Here is a 19,621-nt window from a genome sequence, read left to right on the forward strand (position 1 = left end):
GCAATTTACCATGGCCAATCATCCTAATTCGCACATATTTGGACTGTAGGAGGAAACCAGAGCACCTGAAGGAAACCCATGCAGACACAGGGAGAATGTATAAATTCTACTGTTACCCAAGGCTAGAATTGAACCCAGCTGTGAGGCAGCAGTGCTAACCACTGTGACACCAATGGTTATCATTGATATGGATTTCAGAAAGACTTCTGTTAAGGTGCCTATGGACTAGTCATGAAAGTAAAAGCCCATAGGTACAATAGGGAAAGTTGAATCCTCAGAGGCAGGAAGCAAAGGATATAATTTTCGATGTGTGCTTTTGACACTGGAACGCTGTTTCCAATGGTGTTCCAGGGCTTTATACAAGCTCCCCTTGTTTTTGTGATATATAATCAATCATTTGGACTTGTGCAGGGAGGGTGTGAAAAAGTTTTCAGACAATATCAGAGCTGGTTGTGTGGTTGGTAATGATGAAAACTGTAGCCTGCAGCAAGGTGTAGTCATGTGGGTGGAACAGTGGCAACAGAATTCAATTCAGAGAAGTGTGAGGTAATGCATTTGGGAAATCGTAATGAGGCAAGGGTGTGTACAAAGAAAGCTAGGATACAGAGGCATAGAGGAACTGACACACCTTGGAGTACATGACCATGGATACCTGACAGTGGCTGAACAGGGAGATAAAGTAGTCAAGAAAGCATTTGAAATATTTCCCTTTATGAGCTGAGAGATTACACTGGGAATGCATAAAACATACTTGATGGTCTCAATGACCCCCTCCTGCACTGTAAGAATTCTGTAACACTTTTTCAAGGCTGTTTTCTCTTTACATCCAGCTGAAGGGATATTTAGGCCTTGGTTTAACATCTCATCCAAAAAGCATCACTGCCAACAGTGCAGCACTCCTTCAGTACTGGACTAGGAGCGTTAGTCTGGATTACACACTCCAGAATTCGGCTCAAGTCCGGTACTTTCTAACTGGAGACAAGAGAGCCATTCACTGAGCTGCCTTCAGAGACAGTTATAAAGAGATCCCATCTCCTACAACCAAAGGAAAATGTGTTCTCAGGACTTTGTGCTCGATATGAAATCAGTCGCGTGTGGTTTTCCTCTGTGTCCAGGGCTTGGTTAAGTTCCTCTGCCCCTCAGTCGTCAGAGTAGAGCACATTACTCAAACTGCAGTCCAACATTACAGTGTATAAGCTGTGCTTAAATACTAGTTGATGCTCTGGAAGGTCAGCTGACTGCACTGTGTTCCTCAATTTAGAATGATGGGCTGGGTTTAGTTTGTTAATTTATTTAATATTTATTGCCTATCCCTAGTTACCCGAGAAGGTGGCAATAAGCCACCTGTTTTAATAGTTGGCTGGCCTGGCCAGAAAAGACTCTAGTTACATACAAGCTCAGACTGGGTAAGGATGTCAGGCTTCCTTCCCTAAAGGAAATTGAGCCAGTTGGATTTTCACAACACACTGACAGCTTTGTGATCAGTCTTACAAGCAACTTCATGTTTCACACTTCTGATAGGTCACTGGCTTAGTTATAAAGAACTCAGCATTCTACTTGCCAGGTTAACTGTGCCTCTACAATGACTGGACATGGTATGTATTTATAGCTTCCTCACCCCAACCCCTACCCCACCCAACTTGACCCCAACAATGGCATTGTGGACGAGCACAAAGTGAAACACTACAGGAATAGATTGTCATTCTGTGAGGATTGCGAACAGCGAGACACTCCAACATCTTGCCCCCACCTCCAAATAAGACGCCCAGACTATCCCAAGGACCAGGCAACATAACTGTCATACAGACAATATCAGAAGTACTTTGATTCCGCCTGACCCCAAATAAACACTCTCAACCATGAGCACAGAGCAGAAAGGAAACAGGGTCCTATTGATGTCAATGGACCCCAAAGATTTGTTTTGTGGTTAATTTTTCAAAATTATTTTGCGGGATACGTGTGGCTGGCTGGGCCAGCCTTTATTGCCCATCCCTAATTCCCTCGAGTGGCTTGCAGGCTATTTCAGAGGGTAGTTGCTGTGGGTCTGGAATCACAAGTAGGCCAGACCAGTTTAGGATGGCAGATTTTCTTCCCTAAAGGGACATTAGTAAACCAGATAGTTTTTTTAAGACAACAATGACCTCATTAGATTTTTAATTCTAGGTTTTTTAAAAAATTGAATTGAATGATGCATTAGCAAAATATTACAACTTTTAATTTGAAACCAGCTTCCTGTGTCTTATCAGAAAACTCAAATTCAGTTCATCTATCGCCACGTGGGGAGGACTGAGGGGGTTCTGCTCCCACACATTTTTATAATACAAGCCGTATCATCAACTTAATTCCTTGCAATCACTTAGAAGGCTGGTAAAATGTGCATTGTGGGATGAAAATTCAGTCTTACTAGAAAAGTGAGACTAGCATGCATGGTTGAAAATAGTCACAAGTAGGCTTACATTAACATGCAATGAAGTTACTGTGAAAATCTCCCAGTCACCACACTTCAGCACCTGTTCGGGCACAATGAGGGAGAATTTAGAGTGGCCAATGCACCTAACCAGCATACCTTTCCAACTGCAGGAGAAAACCAGAGCACCCGGAGGAAACCCACGCAGACACAGGGAGAACATGCAGACTACACAGACAGTGACCCAAGTCAGGAATCAAAGCCAGGTCCTTGGAGCTGGGAGGCAGCAGTGCTAACCACTTTGCCGCCCCTAAGGGGCTGAGGGAGTCAACTTATATGCCAAATATGTGCAAAAACATAACTTCTGAGGGCTGGAGAAATGGGTCACCTATCTACAGTCACAGGAGAACAATGGATTTAATATAATTTGCAAAAGGAGATGAAGAGAACCATTTTTTGAAAAGACAGTGAGCTGTCATGACCCAGATTGTGCTATCTGAAAGAATAATGAATGCAGATTCAATAATAGATTTCACAAGCAAATTGAATATCCACTTGAAAAAGAAACACACGCAGTGCTAGGGAGAAAAAATATATCGGGGAGTGAAACTAATTACAAACTCTTTCAAAGCATGGTACCAACACAGTAGGCCAAATGGCCTCCTTAAGTTCTCTATGATTTTGGGCACAGTACTTGGAAAGTGTTTGATTCCCAGCTTTACTATCCCTCATCATGATAAACAAATCCCTCAGACACAGTGAAAGTAGACATACAAATTGGGATGCACAGTGGTGAGCACTGCCACCTCACAGCTCTAGCTCTCAGGTTCAATTCCTGTCTTGGGTCACTGCCTGTGCAGAGTCTCCCTGTGTTTGCATGAGTTTCCTCCAGGTACTCCTGTTTTCTCCCACAGTCTGAAAGATGTGCTGGTTAGGTGCACTGGCCATGGTAAATTCTCCCTCAGCGTACCCAAACAGGCACTGGAGTGTAGCAACTACGGAATTTTCACAATAACTTCATTGTCGTGATTAGTAAGGCTACTTGTGACACTATTAAATAAACTTTAAACACTGCAGATCAGAAATTATAACCATCTTCGCCAAATCCCCACCATGCAGAAGGAGGCCCTCAGCCCATCAAATAAGAACATAAGAAATAGGAGCAGGAGTAGGCCATCTAGCCCTTCGAGCCTGCCCCACCATTCAATAAGATCATGGCTGATCTGTCGTGGCTCAGTTCCACCTTCCCGCCCTCTCCCCATAACCCTTAATCCCCTCTCTTATCAAAAACCCATCAACCCGCTCTTAAAAATATTTAGCGAGGCAGCCTCCACCACTTCAACGGGCAGAGAATTCCAGAGATTCACCACCCTTTGAGTGAAGAAGTTCCTCCTCAACTCCGTTCTAAACTGCCCCCCCTTTATCTTGAGGCTGTGCCCCCTAGTCCTACTGTCTTTTTTGAGCGGGAAGAGTCTCTCCACCTCTATCCTATCCATCCCATTCATCATCTTATACGTCTCAATGAGATCTCCCCTCATTCTTCTAAACTCCAACGAGTACAAGCCTAGTTTATGCAGCCTCTCCTCATAGCTCAACCCCCTCAACTCCGGTATCAGCCTAGTAAACCTCCTCTGCACTCCCTCCAAGGCCAAAATATCTTTGCGCAGGTGCGGCGCCCAAAACTGCACACAGTACTCCAGCTGCGGCCTCACCAATGCCCTATGCAGCTGCAGCAAGACCTCCCTACTTTTATATTCAATCCTCCTCGCTATGAAGGCCAGCATCCCATTTGCCTTCCTGACCACCTGCTGCACCTGCAAGCTGGGTTTTTGCGACTCATGCACAAGGACCCCGAGGTCCCTCTGCACCGTCGCCTGCTGCAGTTTTTCGCCCCGTAAGTAATAGTCCTTCCTACCATTCTTCCTACCAAAGTGGACCACCTCACACTTGCCAACATTAAATTCCATTTGCCGTTTCCTGGCCCATTCGCCCAGCCTATCTAGATCCTTCTGCAGACTCTCCACACCCTCCGCACAATTTGCCGTTCCCCCAATCTTGGTGTCATCAGCAAATTTCGACACCCTACACTCGGTTCCCTCCTCCAGATCATCTATATAAATGGTAAAAAGCTGGTCAGACTCGATAGGCTGAACGGCCTCCTTCTGTACTGTAGTGATTCTTTGATTTGATTTATTATTGTCACATGTATTAACATATAGTCAAAAGAGTTGTTTCTTGTGCACTATACAGACAAAACATAGAGAAGGAAACGAGAGAGTGCAGGATGTAGTGTTACACCATAGCTAGGGTGTAGAGAAAGATCAACTTAATGCAAGGTAGGTCCATTCAAAAGTCTGACAGCAGCAGGGAAGAAGCTGTTCTAGAGTCGGTTGGTACATGACTTCAGACTTTTGCATCTTTTTCCCTGAAGGAATGTGGAAGAGAACATGTCCAGGGTTAATTATGCTGGCTGCTTTTCTGAAGTGAGAACACAGCCTTGTGGGGCACCAGTGTGGAGGATAAGCATGGAGGAGGTGTTGTTGTCTATCCTTATTGATTGTGGTCTGAGAGTTAAGAAGTTCAGGATCCATGGTTTCTATGAACATTGTTTTAATTTCTGTCGACAGATTAATGCCAATATTGATGGATGGGGACATAATAATCAGGATTCCTGGCAGCCAATATTTCTAGATCTACATATTAACATATGCAGCAGTGACTTCAAGTACGAAGAATGAATGGCCCAAACCTGAACAACTGCACAAATCTCCAGACTGCAGGTTTTCACTGACCATCCAAATCATCAACACCCCAGCAGCAACTCCCAATCAGTGAATGCTGCGGGTAACTTTTTAGTAACAGTGGTTGAGGGAAGAATAATAGTTAAAAACAATTACTTTCCCATTTGAATCACTGCATTAGGCAGATATTTTTTAAAATATTCTTTCACAGGGTGTGGGCATCACTGTTTAGGCCAGCATTTATTGCCCATCTCTCATTGTCCTCAAGAAGGTGACGGTGAGCTGCCTTCTTGAACTGCTGCACTCCATGGGACATAGGTACACCCACAGCGTCGTTAGGGAGGGATTTCCAGGATTTTGACCCAGTGACAGCAAAGTAACGGTGATATAGTTCTTGGTCAGGATAATAGAGAAGCTTGGAGGGAAACTTGGTGATGTTCCCAGTTGTCTGCCGCCCCTTTCATTCTAAATGGTAGAGGTCGTGGGTTTGGAAGGTGCTGCCAAAGGAGCCTTGGTGAGCTGCTGCAGTGCATCCTGTAGATGGTTACGACCTAGATTGTGGTATCCATTGCACTCCCGAATTGTGCTTTGTAGATAGTGAACAAGCTTTGGGGAGTCAGGAGTTGAGTTACTCTTGACAGAAATTCTCGGACCTATTCTGAAATTTGAGTTTATTTATTACAGTCACAACTAAGGCTTACATTAACACTGCAATGAAGTTACTGTGAAAATCCCCTAGTCACCACACTCTGGCGTCTGTTTCGGGTCAATGTATCTAACCAGCATGTCTTTCAGAATGTGGAAGGAAACCAGAGCACCTGGAGCAAACTCCACACAGACAGTGACCCAAGCCAGGAATCGAACCCAGGTCCCTGGCACTGTGAGGCAGCAGTGCTAACCACTGTGCCAGCATGCTGCCCCGTAGCTCGTAGTCACAATATTTATTTGGCTTGTCAAGTTCAGTTGGTGGTCAATGGTAACCCCAGAATGTTGATGTCAGAGGTGCTTTATTTTGGATGTGACGTTAAATGAAGGGCCTAAATACCTTCATGTGGGCATAAAGATCCTATGGCAATTTTCAAGCAGGGCAGTTCGAGTGGTGGTTTCCTGCCTAACATTCATCCATTTTACCTGCATTACAGATTTTCCAGCCATTACCACACTACAGTTTGTGAGCTCCTACTGTACACAAATCGGCTGCCTCATTTTCCTACACTGCGACAGTAACTAAGCTTGCAAAAAAAAAACTTCATTGACCATAAAAAAAACCCACAAAAATCAACTTTAGAAACATCAGCAGAAAATGCTGGAAAATTTCAGGTCTGGCAGCATCTGTGGAGAGAGAATACAGCCAAAGCTTCGGGTCTGGATGAACCTTTCGTCAGAACTCAACAGGTGCTGTCAGACCTGCTGAGATTTTTTGTTTTTGTTCCAGCATCCACTGCGTTTTGCCCTTATGTTATCAACACCTTTCTTTCTTTCACAGGCTGATAGAAAAATGGGAGCTTGGCAGAGCAGAACAACAAGATAAGGTTCATTTACAAGGTCTTCCTTTGTCAAACAGCCAGCTGATGTGCATAATCAAGACTCCCGCATGATGAAAGGCAACTTGGGTGAGTGATTGGGGACCGGCCAGCATTGGCACCGTCTGAAGAGGGGAGAACTCCCGTGAAGTTGTGGCCTATTCCACCGACATCACCAAAACAGACCATCTGGTCACATGCTGTACGTGGGAGCTTACTGTGTATCGGGTTTCCTACATTACAACAATATTTCAGAATTAGTCCATTGACAGCAAAACTTTAGGACGATCTGGGTCCGTAAAAGGTGCTATAGAAATGCAAGCTCTCGGAAAGACCCAGATAAGAGATGTGGCCAAAACCCCTCACCCCCGAGAGGTGGAGAACTTTGGGAACCATGGATCCAACGTAATTTCTTCCTCCAAAGAATTTTACACTTGGTCATTGGTTTCAGGGTGAATGACCTCCTTCTGCACTGTAGGGATTCCATGTTAGACAGATAGTGAGTGAAACATAACAGATTTCCTAATGCATGCTCCAAGGCGAAGCTGACGGAATCTGAGGTTGCATTTCATGAGCTATTAAGAATTTGAGCTGCATTTTAATGGTTGGCCCACACATCACTGCATTAGTGATCCTCCCAGGGCCCTGAAACCCCAAGTAGGTGCTGATCCATCTCGGGAAAAAAATGCCGGGAACACGCATACGCAGAGCGGCCCGGGCAAAGATCTTCGCCTGCGCAGTGTGCATAGCGTCGGTGGCCGGCACGTTTGCGCCTGCGCCGCGGTGGCCGTGCCGGCAGCCACCGTGTTTAACCCTCAACATTTGAAGTTACGCACGGTACAAAACCCCCACCCCCTCCACCTAGCCCCGAGGCTGCTCTCAAAGCGCCGTCCTGAGACGCCGTGATGCCATTAGGCCCCGGCTCGGCGCTCACCTCATAATGCTTCATCTTGACAGACACAGAAAAAGAGACAGCCGACCCCCGAACTCACTCTCTTCACCTCCCCCTTCGACCGTTGAACGAACTTCACCCCGCGAGCCGCTCACGTGACAGAGGCGGGGCCGCCAACCGGCCTCAGCCAATCAGCGCCCGGCAACAGGTAAGGACCCGGCTTCGACAAATGGCGACCGAGTGTCCTGACTCCCCTTCCAGCCAATGGGAGGGGGGGGGGAAAATGAAGCTGAGGGAGTGGGCGGGGCTAAAGGGAGTGGGCGGGGCAGAGGGAGAGAGCGGGGCTGAGCGAGTGGACGGGAACTGAAGGAGTGGGCGGTGCTGAGCGGTGGGCGGGGCTGTGGAGAAGGCGGGAACTGGGAGTGGGCGGGGCTTAGCGAGCCTGGCCCGCAAGGCCCCCCAGAGGACCAGGCAAGATGGTCTCCAGATGGAAGGTGAACAATCCCAATTGTCCTCATGTTGCAGGTTGAAAGGGAGGGAGGGGATTTACCAACACTCCAGGAACTGAAGACCAATCTCCAGGCCGCTTCTGTGTGCAACCCTCATGAAGTCACACAGCACAGAAAGAGGCCCTTCAGCCCATCATGTCTGCACCAGCCATCAAACTATCCTAACCCCATTTTCCTCGTATATTACAAGAGGTCTCACAACTCCAGGTTAAAGTCCAACATGTCTATTTGGTATCAGGAACTTTTGGAGCGCTGCTCCTCCAACTGAGTGGAGAGTTGGGTACACAAACAGGGTACACATAGACTCAATTGCAAGATACCTGATGAAGGAGCAGTGCTCCGAAAGCTCGTGATAAAATAAATCTGTTGCACTTTAACCTGGTGCTGTGAGACTTCTTACTGTGCCCACCCTTCCCAGTCCAAAGTCGGCATCTCCACATACTAGGAATCATAGAATCCCCGCAGTGCAGAAGGAGGCCATTTGGCCCATCAAGTCTGCACCAACTCTCCAACTGAGCATCCCACCCAGGATCTATCCCTATAACCCTACATATTCCACCCCCGCCAAGCCTATACATCTTGGGGAATGAAGAGGCAATTTAGCATAGCCAATCTGTACATATTTAGGATTGTGGGAAGAAACCCATAGAGATACGGGCAAGACATGCAAACTCCACATAGTCATCCAAGTCTAGAATTGATTTATTATTGTCACATGTATTAACATACAGTGTTGTTTCTTGCGCACTACACAGACAAAACATGCTTGAACAATGACTCTTGAGCGGAGGCTACCTTGTTGAATATATTTAAGTCACGGGTAGATAGATTTCTGATAGACAGGGGAATTAAGGGTTATGGGGAGAAAGCGGGAAAGTGGAACTGATCCACTTCAGATCAGCCATGATCTTATTGAATGGTGGGGCAGCCTCGAAGGGCTAGATGGCCTACTCCTGCTCCTATTTCTTATGTTCTTATGTTCCTGTTTCGATGGATGTAAAGTAGCCACTCACCTGATGAAGGGGCAGCGCTCTGAAAGCTCGTGCAACCATTTAAACCTGTTGGACTTTAAGCTGGTGGTGTGAGACTCCTTACTGTGTCCACCCCAGCCCAACGCCGACATCTCCACGTCATGCAGAAGGAGCCCACCGAGTTGCACCAATAACAATCCCACCCATGCTCTAATTGTAGTGCAGACACAAACAGCCTTCTGCCCCATCACAATTCTGTGATATCTAATCCAGGATTTGAGCAGGTAATCTCGACTGACACTCGAAAGCAGCGCTAAACAGTGCTGGAGATGCCATCGTTTAGATGAGCTATTGTGCCGAGACACTAGACTTGCTGTTTCAGAGGATGTAAAGAATCCCATGGCACTTTGTGAATGGGATAATGAAGGATGGTTGGAGGGTCCAAGAGATTTGACCAGAGCAAGATACTTTCCTTCTCCTTTGCCAATTTCAGCTATCATCATCAGTTTGGATTTCCAATGCTGTACTTTTGCACTCCCAATATCCACAGGATTCCTTGTGTGGTCCCGATTGTTAGAAGTCTCCAGGCTAAAGTCCAACAGGTTTATTTGGCAGTAAACGCCACAGGAATTTACCCCGGTCCAACGCCGGCATCTCCACATCATGGTCCCGATTCACAGAGATTACTCACCATTCTCTTGCCGTCCATACATTCCGATTCACAGTTCATGTTATTCATCACTTTCAATATTAACCCAACTGCTCCCTGCCAGCCCAAATCCAGAGTTTAACATAGCTTCTCATTCAGAAGCCTTATTGACAACAGATGCCGGAGAGAACGTAAACTCACTTTGCAGCTGCTGCTCTTAAGCCAAACCATGTGTTCACATTCCTGCTTGGTTTGTTTCAAATTACAGTCTTGGACTCCAGTCTGTTCTAATGGACTTCATCAGAGGCTCCAATCCCTTTCTCAAAAGGTTTGACTGCAGAAGGCGCCGGATGCAGACCTCAATCCTTTGTCACAATCCAATATTTCAATCTCGAGAAGTGGCTCGAGAAATAATGGATGTTCATCTTCCAGGATTCGACAGACTCTGGTACAGGCGCTGCAGATTGGCGGGTAGCTAATGTCACTGCAATATTCAAAAAGGGAGGTAGAGAAGAAAACAGGGAATTATAGAGCAGTAAGCTTAACATCGGTAATGGGGAAAATCCTCAAATCCATCTTTAAGAACTTTATAGTGGAGCATTTAAAAAGCAGTGGCAGGATCAGACAGAGGCAGTGAGGGGGAAATCACACTTGACAAATCTGTTGGAATTCTTTGAAGGTGTAACTAGTAGAGTTGACAAGGGGGAGCCAGTCGATGTGGTATATTTGGACTTCCAGAAAGCGTTTGACAAAGTCCCGCATAAGAGATTATCGTGCAAGATTAAAGCGCATGGGATTGGGGCAAGTGTAGTGAGGTGGCTAGAAAACTGGTTGGCAGAGAAGAAACAAAGAGTAGGAATTACTGGGTCCTTTTCACATTGGCAGGCAGTGACTAGTGGGATGCCACAGGGCTGGGAGCCCAGCTATTCATAATAAATATTAATGATTTGGATGAGGGAACAAAATGTAACATCTCAAAGTTTGCAGAAGATACCAAGTTGGGTGAAGGGTGAACTGTGACAGGGATGCAGAGATCCTTCAGAATGATCTGGACAGGTTGGGTGAGTGGGCAAATAAGTAGCAGATGCAGTATAATCTGGATAAATCGTCATAGAATCCCTACAGTGCAGAAGGAGGCCATTCAACCCATCAGGTCTGCACCAACAACAGTCCCACCCACGCCCTATCTCCAAAACTGCATAAATTTCCCCTGTTAGTTACCCCTTACATACACATCCTGGGACACTAAGGGGCAATTTAGCATGGCCAGTCAACCTAAACTGTGTATCTTTGGGCTGTGGGGGGCACCCAGAGGAAACACACACACAGACAGACAATGGGAGAACGTGCAAACTCCACACAGACAGTGACCCAAGCCGGGAGTGGAATCCAGGTCCGTAAGGCTGTGTGCTAACCACTGCGCCACAGTGCTGTCCAATGTGAGGACATTCATTTTGAAACAAAAACAAGAAAGCAGCAGATTACTACCTGAATGGGCGTAAATTGGGAGAGGGGAGCGTGCAGAGGGACCTGGGTGTCCTTGTGCACCAGTCGCTGAAGGTAAGCATACAGGTGCAGCGGGCGGTAAATCAGCCATGATCGTGATGAATGGCAGAGGAGGCTCGAAGGGCCAAATGGCCTCCTCCTGCTCCTAGCGTCAATGTTTCTATGTCCCATTCACATCCCAGCTTTCAGTTGAATTGATTGGCAATCGATTCTCCTCTGATCCAATTTAGAGTCCCATTTTTCCATTTCTCACATCCATTTCTCAGGATGTTGCCTGGTCTGGAAGGGATTAGCTATGAGGAGAGGTTGGATAAACTCGGTTTGTTCTCGCTGGAACGACGGAGGTTGAGGGGGTGACCTGATAGAGGTTTACAAGATTCTGAGAGGCATGGACAGAGTGGACAGTCAGATGCACTTTCCGAGGGTAGAAAAGTCAAATACTCGGGGACATAGGAATAAGGTGCGTGGGGAAAAGTTTAGAGGAGATGTGCAAGGTAAGTTTTTTTACACAGAGGGTGGTGAGTGTCTGGAACGTGCTGCCCGGGGAGGGGGTGGGAGCAGGTACGATAGCGGCATTTAAGCTAAAACTAGACAAATACATGAATAGGTCAGGGATGGAAGGATACGGACTCTGTGTAAGTGCGTACAGTTTTAGTTTAGGCAGGCATATGACCAGCACAGGCTTGGAGGGCCGAAGGGCCTGTTCCTGTGCTGTACTGTTCTTTGTCCTTTATGTAAGTTAGCTCCATTGTTTCCCACCATTACTATTTACACTTTAGCATTACTCCATTGGCTACAAAGTGCATTTGGATGTCCTGAGATCATGAAAAGGTGCTATATAAATGCAAGTTCTTTCCTTCAGTTGAAATGCCATTAAAAGCAAGCAACCAACCATTCTAATGGCTTTCCCATTTCAACTGTGCTTAGTTTATTCTCTTACTGCCGATTCAGCTAACTGAATCACAACACTACTCAAATCACCCGAAACTTGTAATCAGAGGGGAAGGAAGAATATGTTGATGAGATGTGATGATGTGCCTTAGAGCAGCATGGTGGCGCAGTGGTTAGCACTGCTGCCTCACAGCGCCAGCAACCCGGGTTCGATTCCTGGCTTTGGGTCACTGCCAGTGCGGAGTCTGCACATTCTCCCTGTGTCTGCGTGGGTTTCCTCTGGGTGCTCCAGTTTCCTCCCATAATCCAAAGATGTGCGGGTCAGGTTGATTGACGATGGTAAATTTGCCCGTAGTGTCCCAAGATGTGTAGGTTAGGGAGATTAATGGTGTAAATATGTGGGGTTACGGGAATAAGGCCTGAATAAGCTTCTCTGTTACAGTCGGTACAGATGCTGTGGGCCAAATGGGATGGTAAACAGAGCAAGTAAAGACATGAGAGGTCGGTGGGAAATGTTTTAAATCGAACTAGCTCTTGGAAGAAATGTTTGTGAGCAGAAATTGTTGAACTCAAGGCAGAAACATTCCCAGCTGGAATACAAAGTGACCCTTGAGCTTACGTTGAGCTCCACTGGAAGTGTGCAGGAGGTCACATGGAGGAGAGGACTGATGAGGCTTAATCAAAGGCTGATAGTAATCCTGGTCGGGCAAATCTGATTTAGAGACAGAGGCAGCTGTGGGGTGGTGGGGGTGCCATGGTCGACCTGTTCAACGGAGTTACCTTGATAGTGAATAACCGAGACCGAGACCAGCTGGACACCCCACAGCAGCTGGAGAAGAAGGTGCGCAACAAGCTGGTGCTGCTCTACTTTGGCTCCAGGGAGTGCCCGAAATGCCAGGAGTTCGCCCCCCTGCTGCAGGACTTCTCCAACCGGCTGATGGACGAGTTTTACGTGGAGCGGGCAGCTCAGCTGGTGCCGGTGTACGTCTCCCAGGACCAAACTGAGGAGAAGGAGCAGCAGTACCTCAGGACGCTGCACAGGAGGTGGCTCTACCTACCTTTCCACCACGTGTACAAAAGGTAAACCGCACTGGGTCAGGGAAGGTTAGGGAAAAAAATGCCATGGCGATGGTCTCTCGGCATTATCGCCAGACTAAATTGTTCCAGAAACTCAGCTTAAATTCTGGGGACCCGGCTTCGAATCCTGCCATGGAGAATTTGAATTCAATAGGGCGGCACGGTAGCACAGTGGGTTAGCGCTGCTGCTTCACAGCTCCAGGGTCCTGGGTTCCATTCCCGGCTCGGGTCACTGTCTGTATGGAGTTTGCACATTCTCCTCGTGTCTGCGTGGGTTTCCTCCGGGTACTTCAGTTTCCTCCCACAGTCCAAAGATGTGCGGGTTAGGTTGATTGGCCATACTAAGAAATTGCCCCTTAGTGTCCATGGATGTGTAGGTTAGAGGGATTAGTGGGTAAAATATGTAGGGATATGGGGGTATGGCCTGGGTGGGATTGTGTTTGGTGCAGACTTGATGGGCCAATGGGCCTCTTTCTGCACTGTAGGGATCTATGATTCTCTAAATAAAAAAAATCTGGAATTAAGAATCTGCTGATGTCTGTGAACACAGTAAGAAGTCTCAACACCTGACAAACCCCGAAAGCTTGTGAGTTTACTATCAAGTAAACCTGTTGGACTTTAACCTGGTGTTGCGAGACTTCTTACTGTGTTTACCCCAGTCCAATGCCGGCATCTCCACATCATGTCTGTGAAACCATTGGAAAAACCCCATCTGGTTCACTAATGTGCTTTAGGGAAGGAAATCTGTCATCCTTATCTGGTTTGGTTGACATGTTAATCCAGGCCTACAGCACAGAAGGAGGCCATTCAGCCTATCCAATCTGAACTGACTTTCGAAAAGAGCACCATAGCCAGGCCCACCCTCCCCACCTATCCCCATGCATCTTACCATAGCTAATCCACTGAAGCTACAACGGTGGCATGGTGACACACTGGTTAGCACTGATGCCTCACAGTGCCAGGTTCAGTTCTGGCCTTGGGTCACTGTCTGTGCGGACTCTGCGCATTCTCCCCGTATCTGTGTGGGTTTCCTCCAGTGCTCTGGTTTTTGTGATTTATTATTGTCGCATGTATTGGGGTACAGTGAAAAGTATTGTTTCTTGTGCGTGATATGGACAAAACGTACCGCTCATAGAGTACATAGGGAGGAAGGAAAGGAGAGGGTGCAGATTGTAGTCATAGCTAGGGTGTAGAGAGAGATCAACTTAATATAACTTCCTACAATCCAAAGATATGCAGGTTAGGTTGGTTGGCCATAAAAAAATTTCCCCTTCATGTCAAGGGGACTAGCAGGATAAACATTTGGGTTACGGGAATAGGGCCTGGGTGGGTTCGCCAGTGCAGCGTTAATGGGTCAAATGGGCTCCTTCTGCACCATAGGGATTCAATGAATATACATCTTCATTACACTAAGGAGTAATTTAGCATGGCCAATGCGCCTAACCCACACATCATACAACTGGCAGGAAACCCACATAGACACAGGGAGACTGTGCAGACATCGCATAGACAGTGACCTAAGGCCAGAATAGAATCCATGTCCCTGGCACTGTGAGGCAGCAGTGCTAATCACTGTACCACCAGTACACAAAGACAAGTAAGAATACAGATTTCTCTGCCACAAACCATTGTTAAAACAGATTCCCAAAACACTCATAAAAATGAATTAAACAGGAACATTTAAGAGCATGAGGATCATGCAACTATAAGGAGAACTGGTTTAAACCTCAGTCCACGTGATGTGATCTCTGCCCCAGTTCCGCTCCCTTTTGAAGGTACAGTTAAGTCAATGGGCTGAATGGCCTCCTACTGCACTGTACGGATTCTATAGATACAGGACTCACCATAACAGCCAGCAGTGTATCTACATAGAAACATAGCAGATTGGAGAAGGAGGCCATTTGGCCCTTTGAGCCCGCTCCTCCATTCATCACAATCATCCAACTCAATAGCCTAATCCTGCTCCCCCCCCATAACCTTTGATCCCATTCGCCCCAAGTGCTATATCCAGCCGCCTCTTGAATACATTCAATGTTTTGGCATCAACTACTTCCTGTGGTAATGAATGCCACAGGCTCACCACTCTTTGGGTGACGAAATGTTGCCTCATCGCCATCCTGTGTGGTCTACCCTGAATTCCCAGACTGTGATGCCTGGTTCTGGACTCCCCCACCATCAGGAACGTCCTCCCTGCATCTACCCTGTGGAGACCTGTTACCCTACTGTGATAATAAGATAAAACATAAACCTCTTAAACCTCCTGACAATGTTAAATTAAGAGGTACAGGAGTGGACAGCACAGTGAAGGGATTCTATGATTCTGTATTTTATTTTCCCAGGGAGTTACGAAAGAAGTACAACATCACGGTCATCCCTAGCGTCGTTGTTCTGAAACCCAATGGAGACCTGATCACAAGGAATGGAGTGGCAGAGATCTCAATGATGGGAGTGGATTGTTTCAAGAACTGGTGGGAAGCATCTGAGGTTATCGATAGGAATTTTCTGCTGGCAGAAGACTTTGAGGACTGGACCTGGAAGAGTCTGACCGACCCACTAAGGCAGCTCAAGTACAGGATTAAGAATGAGAAGGAGAAAGCCCATGAAATGGAGTGAGCAGCATTTCACGTTACAGCGCGAGCTTCATAGAACGTAGAACATTACAGCACAGTACAGGCCCTTCGGCCCTCGATGTTGCGCCGACCAGTGGAACCAATCTAATGACCCTCTAACCTAAACTATTCCAATGTTATCCATATGCCTATCCACTGACAATTTGAACGCCCTTGAAGTTGGCGAGTCCAGGCAGGGCATTCCACACCCTTACTACCCTCTAAGTAAAGAACCTACCCCTGACATCCGTCCTATAATTACCACCCCTTAATTTAAATCTATGTCCCCTCGTGTTAGCCATCATCAATCAGACACTTCGCACATTCTTCCTCATCTCTGTCCTAAATCCGTCTAACCCACACATCTTGGGGCACCAAATGTGTCCAAAGATGTGCAGGTTAGGTTGATTGGCCGTGCTAAAAATTGCCCCTTAAGAGCACAGGTTAGAGGGATCAGTGGGTAAATATGTAGGGATTGTAGCCCATTTCAAAACAGTTTCCCCTGCCCCAGAATCTTTTCTCCCCCTCCCTGCTATGCGCGAGCAAAGCCCAACTCCAATAACACCCATGGACTGGAGAACACGTGATCTCCCGACACCTCAGAAATGGGGGAGAAAGACACACCGTCAGATTACTGCACGCAGGCTAAGCTGCCCAGCTAGATTTATTCACAAATAAAACTATACCTTAATCAAGAAAGAAGCAACAAGACGTCAAACTGGATAATAACACTGGAATCTGTCCATTAGGTGTTTATAGAGCCTTATCCTTTGCAATCTCTTCCCAATTACCTGGAAAAGAGATTCTGATGGTGAGATGTGAGGTGTCTCCTGCAGCCACTGGCACTATTCATGATGAGGTGAATAGGAAATGAATGAAAAGTACAGGGTGTGAGCGTTTAGAGTGAGGAGCTGCTGAGAATGATTGCTTGCTTGAATTAGCTACCAAGGTAGTAATTGTCTAACCCTGAAACAATCTTAAATCATAGAATAGAATCATTACAGTAAAGAAGGAGGCCATTCGTCCCATTGAATCTGCACCACCTTCAACAGAGCATCCTACCCAGCATCACCCACCACCCTATACCTATAACCCCATGTATTTACCATGGCTAATTCTCCTAACCTACACATCTTGGGTCATTGAGGAGCAATTTAGCATGTCAAATCCATCTAACACACACATCTTGGGGCACCAAATGTGTCCAAAGATGTGCAGGTTAGGTTGATTGGGCATGCTAAAAATTGCCCCTTAGAGTTCTACAAAGCGTAGGTTAGAGGGATTAGTGGGTAAACATGTAGGGATATGGGGGTAGGGCCTGGGTGGGTTTGTGGTCGGTGCAGACTCGATGGGCCAGATGGCCTCTTTCTGCACTGTAGGGTTTCTAGGATTCGACTAAGGAACAATGTACCATGGTCAATTCAGCTAACCTGCACATCTTTGGACTTTGGGTATAAACTGGAGCACCCAGAGGAAAGCCACGCAGGCGCAGAGAGAAAATTAAAGTTTATTTATAGAGACATTAGCACACTTACGTTCACACTGCAATGAAGTTGCTGTGAAAATTCCCCTAGTCGCCACACTCCATCGCCTATTCGGATCAATGCACCCTAACCAACACTTCTTTCAAGGAGGAAACCGGAGCACCCGGAGGAAACCCACACAGACAAGGGGAGAAGGTGCAAACTCCACAGAGATAGTGACTCAAGCCAGGAATTGAACCTGGGTCCCTTGCGCTGTGAAACAGCAGTGCCAACCACTGTGCAAACCACACTTTATAACAGAGGTCTACTAACAGCAAATATAGAATGCAAAGTTACTGACATTTAGTAAACACTTGCCATTCATCCTGATCTGTCCATGTTACCAAACTTCAAGACCGACCATTAAAGAATAATCCAGGTAATTACAGACCAATGAGCCTTACATCAGTGGTAGGGAAATTATTGAAGAGGATTCTTTGAGACAGGATTTATTCCCACTTGGAAATAAATGGACGAATTAGCAAGATGCAACGTGGTTTTGTGAAGGGGAGGTTATGTCTCACTAGATCGAGTTTTTCGAGGAAGTGATGAAGATAATTAATGAGGTAGGGCAGTGGATGTTGTCTATGTGGACTTCAGTAAGGCCTTTGACAAGGTCCCTCATGGTAGACTGGTGCAGAAGGTGAAGTTGCATGGGATCAGAGGTGAGCTGGCAAGGTGGATACAAAACTGGCTCAGTCATCCATCAATAGTCAGAAGCTGTTTCCCAGGGTGGAAGAGTCAGTTACTAGGGGGCACAGGTTTAAGGTGTGAGGGCAAGGTTGAAATGAGATGTACAAGACAGATCTTTTAGATGGAGGGTGGTGGGTGCCTAGAACTCAGGCACTGAACAAGCAATTCATTTTGGTGCAGACTCCTAAAGTCAGACATAATATATAGACAAGGTTCTGTATCAACAATTCTACCACATGGACAGCACAGTGATTAGCACTGGAGCCACACAGTGCCAGGGACCCTGGTTCGATTCCCAGCTTGGGTCATTGTCTGTGTGGAGTCTGCACGTTGTCCGTGTCTGTGTAGGTTTCCTCCCACAGTCTGAAAGATGTGCTGGTTAGGGTTCATTGGCTATGCTAAATTCTCCCTCAGTGTTACCCAAATAGGCGCCGGAGTGTGGCGACTAGGGGAATTTCACAGTAACTTCATTCCAGCGTTAATGTAAGCCTTACCTGTGACTAATAAATAAACTTTTTACAGTTTCTTGTATCTGATGCAACTTTTTCCTTTTGTTACATACTGTTTTCATTTACATTTGCCTACTGCTAGAGGGGTGAAAAGGATGCAGGATCATTCAAAATCCGAGGATTAGGAAAATGTACTTTCCCCCTGGGTTGCCAACTCTCTAGGATTGGCCAGGAGTCTCCAGGAAATGCAGATCAAACTGGGATAACACCGCTGGACATTTAAAGATTGATTTGTTTTGTCATTTTCTTTGAATATTTCTCTTCACCACATATTTAAAAGATTGGAAATGGGGAGGAAGGAAGGCTGTTTGACAGACAGCATCATCCAGTTGGGTAATGAGCATTTTTTTGCTTTCCAACTGGTGTTGGAAGACCATTCGTCATAAGGATGGATGAGTTGGCCAACTAATGTCTGGAGCGCAAGTCACATGATGAAACTTCCAGGGATAAATCTAATCACAGTTAGCAACCCCAAACCCCCGCCCTGCCCTGTCCCCAGAATCTGGGTGGGGCAAGAACATAAATAAAAGAGACAAGACAGCGACAAAATAGTCTGGGTAATTCCATTCCAGCACCTCCCCATCCCACCCCTGGCCCCTCCTGGAATCAAAACCAGTCCAGGACCACACGTTACCTGTCAACCCCATTCATAGAATGCTTACAGTGCAGAAGGAAGCAGGTCAGTCCATCAGCGCTGCATCAACTCTCGACAGAACATCTTAGCCAAGCTCTATCCCCGTAACTCCATGTATGCCTCGCTAAGCCCCCTAACTCGCACATCTTGGGACACCAAGGGGAAATTTGACACAGCCAATCCGCCAAAACCAGCATGTCTTTTTGGACTGTGGGAGGAAACCAGGGTACCTGGAGGAAACCCACACAGATATGGGGAGAACATGTAGACTCCAGAAATCGAACCCGGGTCTCTGGCGCTGCGAGGCAGCAGTGCTAACCACTCTGCCCTGCCCCCCCAAAACTTTCATTTCTTCAACCTCATCAGTCCCAGATGTCTCACCCCCCAGTGCTTAGAGTCTTACAACACAAAAGGAGGCCCTTTGGCCCACCATGTCTGTGCTATCACACACCTATCCTAATGCCATTTTCCTGCTCTGGGTCCATGG

General features: G+C 46.7%; 2 protein-coding genes across 3 annotated transcripts in view; one reads left to right on the forward strand and one right to left on the reverse strand.

Annotated features, from left to right (window-relative positions):
* Positions 1-9,139, reverse strand: part of tecrb (trans-2,3-enoyl-CoA reductase b) — a 59,533-nt gene extending 50,394 nt beyond the window's left edge. The window contains exon 1 of one of the 2 annotated variants that reach the window (XM_080216487.1): positions 9,086-9,139. In XM_080216487.1, coding sequence (XP_080072613.1) covers positions 9,086-9,124 — 39 coding nt within the window. In that variant the 5' untranslated portion in view covers positions 9,125-9,139. Of the gene's footprint in view, positions 1-7,605; positions 7,728-9,085 lie in introns of those variants that run through there. The other variant, XM_080216488.1, reaches the window with a different exon arrangement.
* A 1,936-nt stretch (positions 9,140-11,075) lies between these two features.
* On the forward strand, positions 11,076-15,782 carry nxnl1 (nucleoredoxin like 1). The gene is made up of 2 exons (XM_080216490.1): positions 11,076-13,169; positions 15,506-15,782. The coding sequence occupies exons 1-2, from the start codon at positions 12,844-12,846 to the stop codon at positions 15,777-15,779; spliced, it is 600 nt and encodes a 199-aa protein (XP_080072616.1). The 5' UTR covers positions 11,076-12,843; the 3' UTR covers positions 15,780-15,782.
* The last annotated feature ends 3,839 nt before the right edge of the window (positions 15,783-19,621 follow it).

The sequence above is a fragment of the Carcharhinus amblyrhynchos genome, chromosome 33 (genome assembly GCF_965287045.1).
Source record: "Carcharhinus amblyrhynchos chromosome 33, sCarAmb.v2.hapA, whole genome shotgun sequence".
In the NCBI taxonomy this organism is placed as follows: Eukaryota; Metazoa; Chordata; class Chondrichthyes; order Carcharhiniformes; family Carcharhinidae; genus Carcharhinus; species Carcharhinus amblyrhynchos.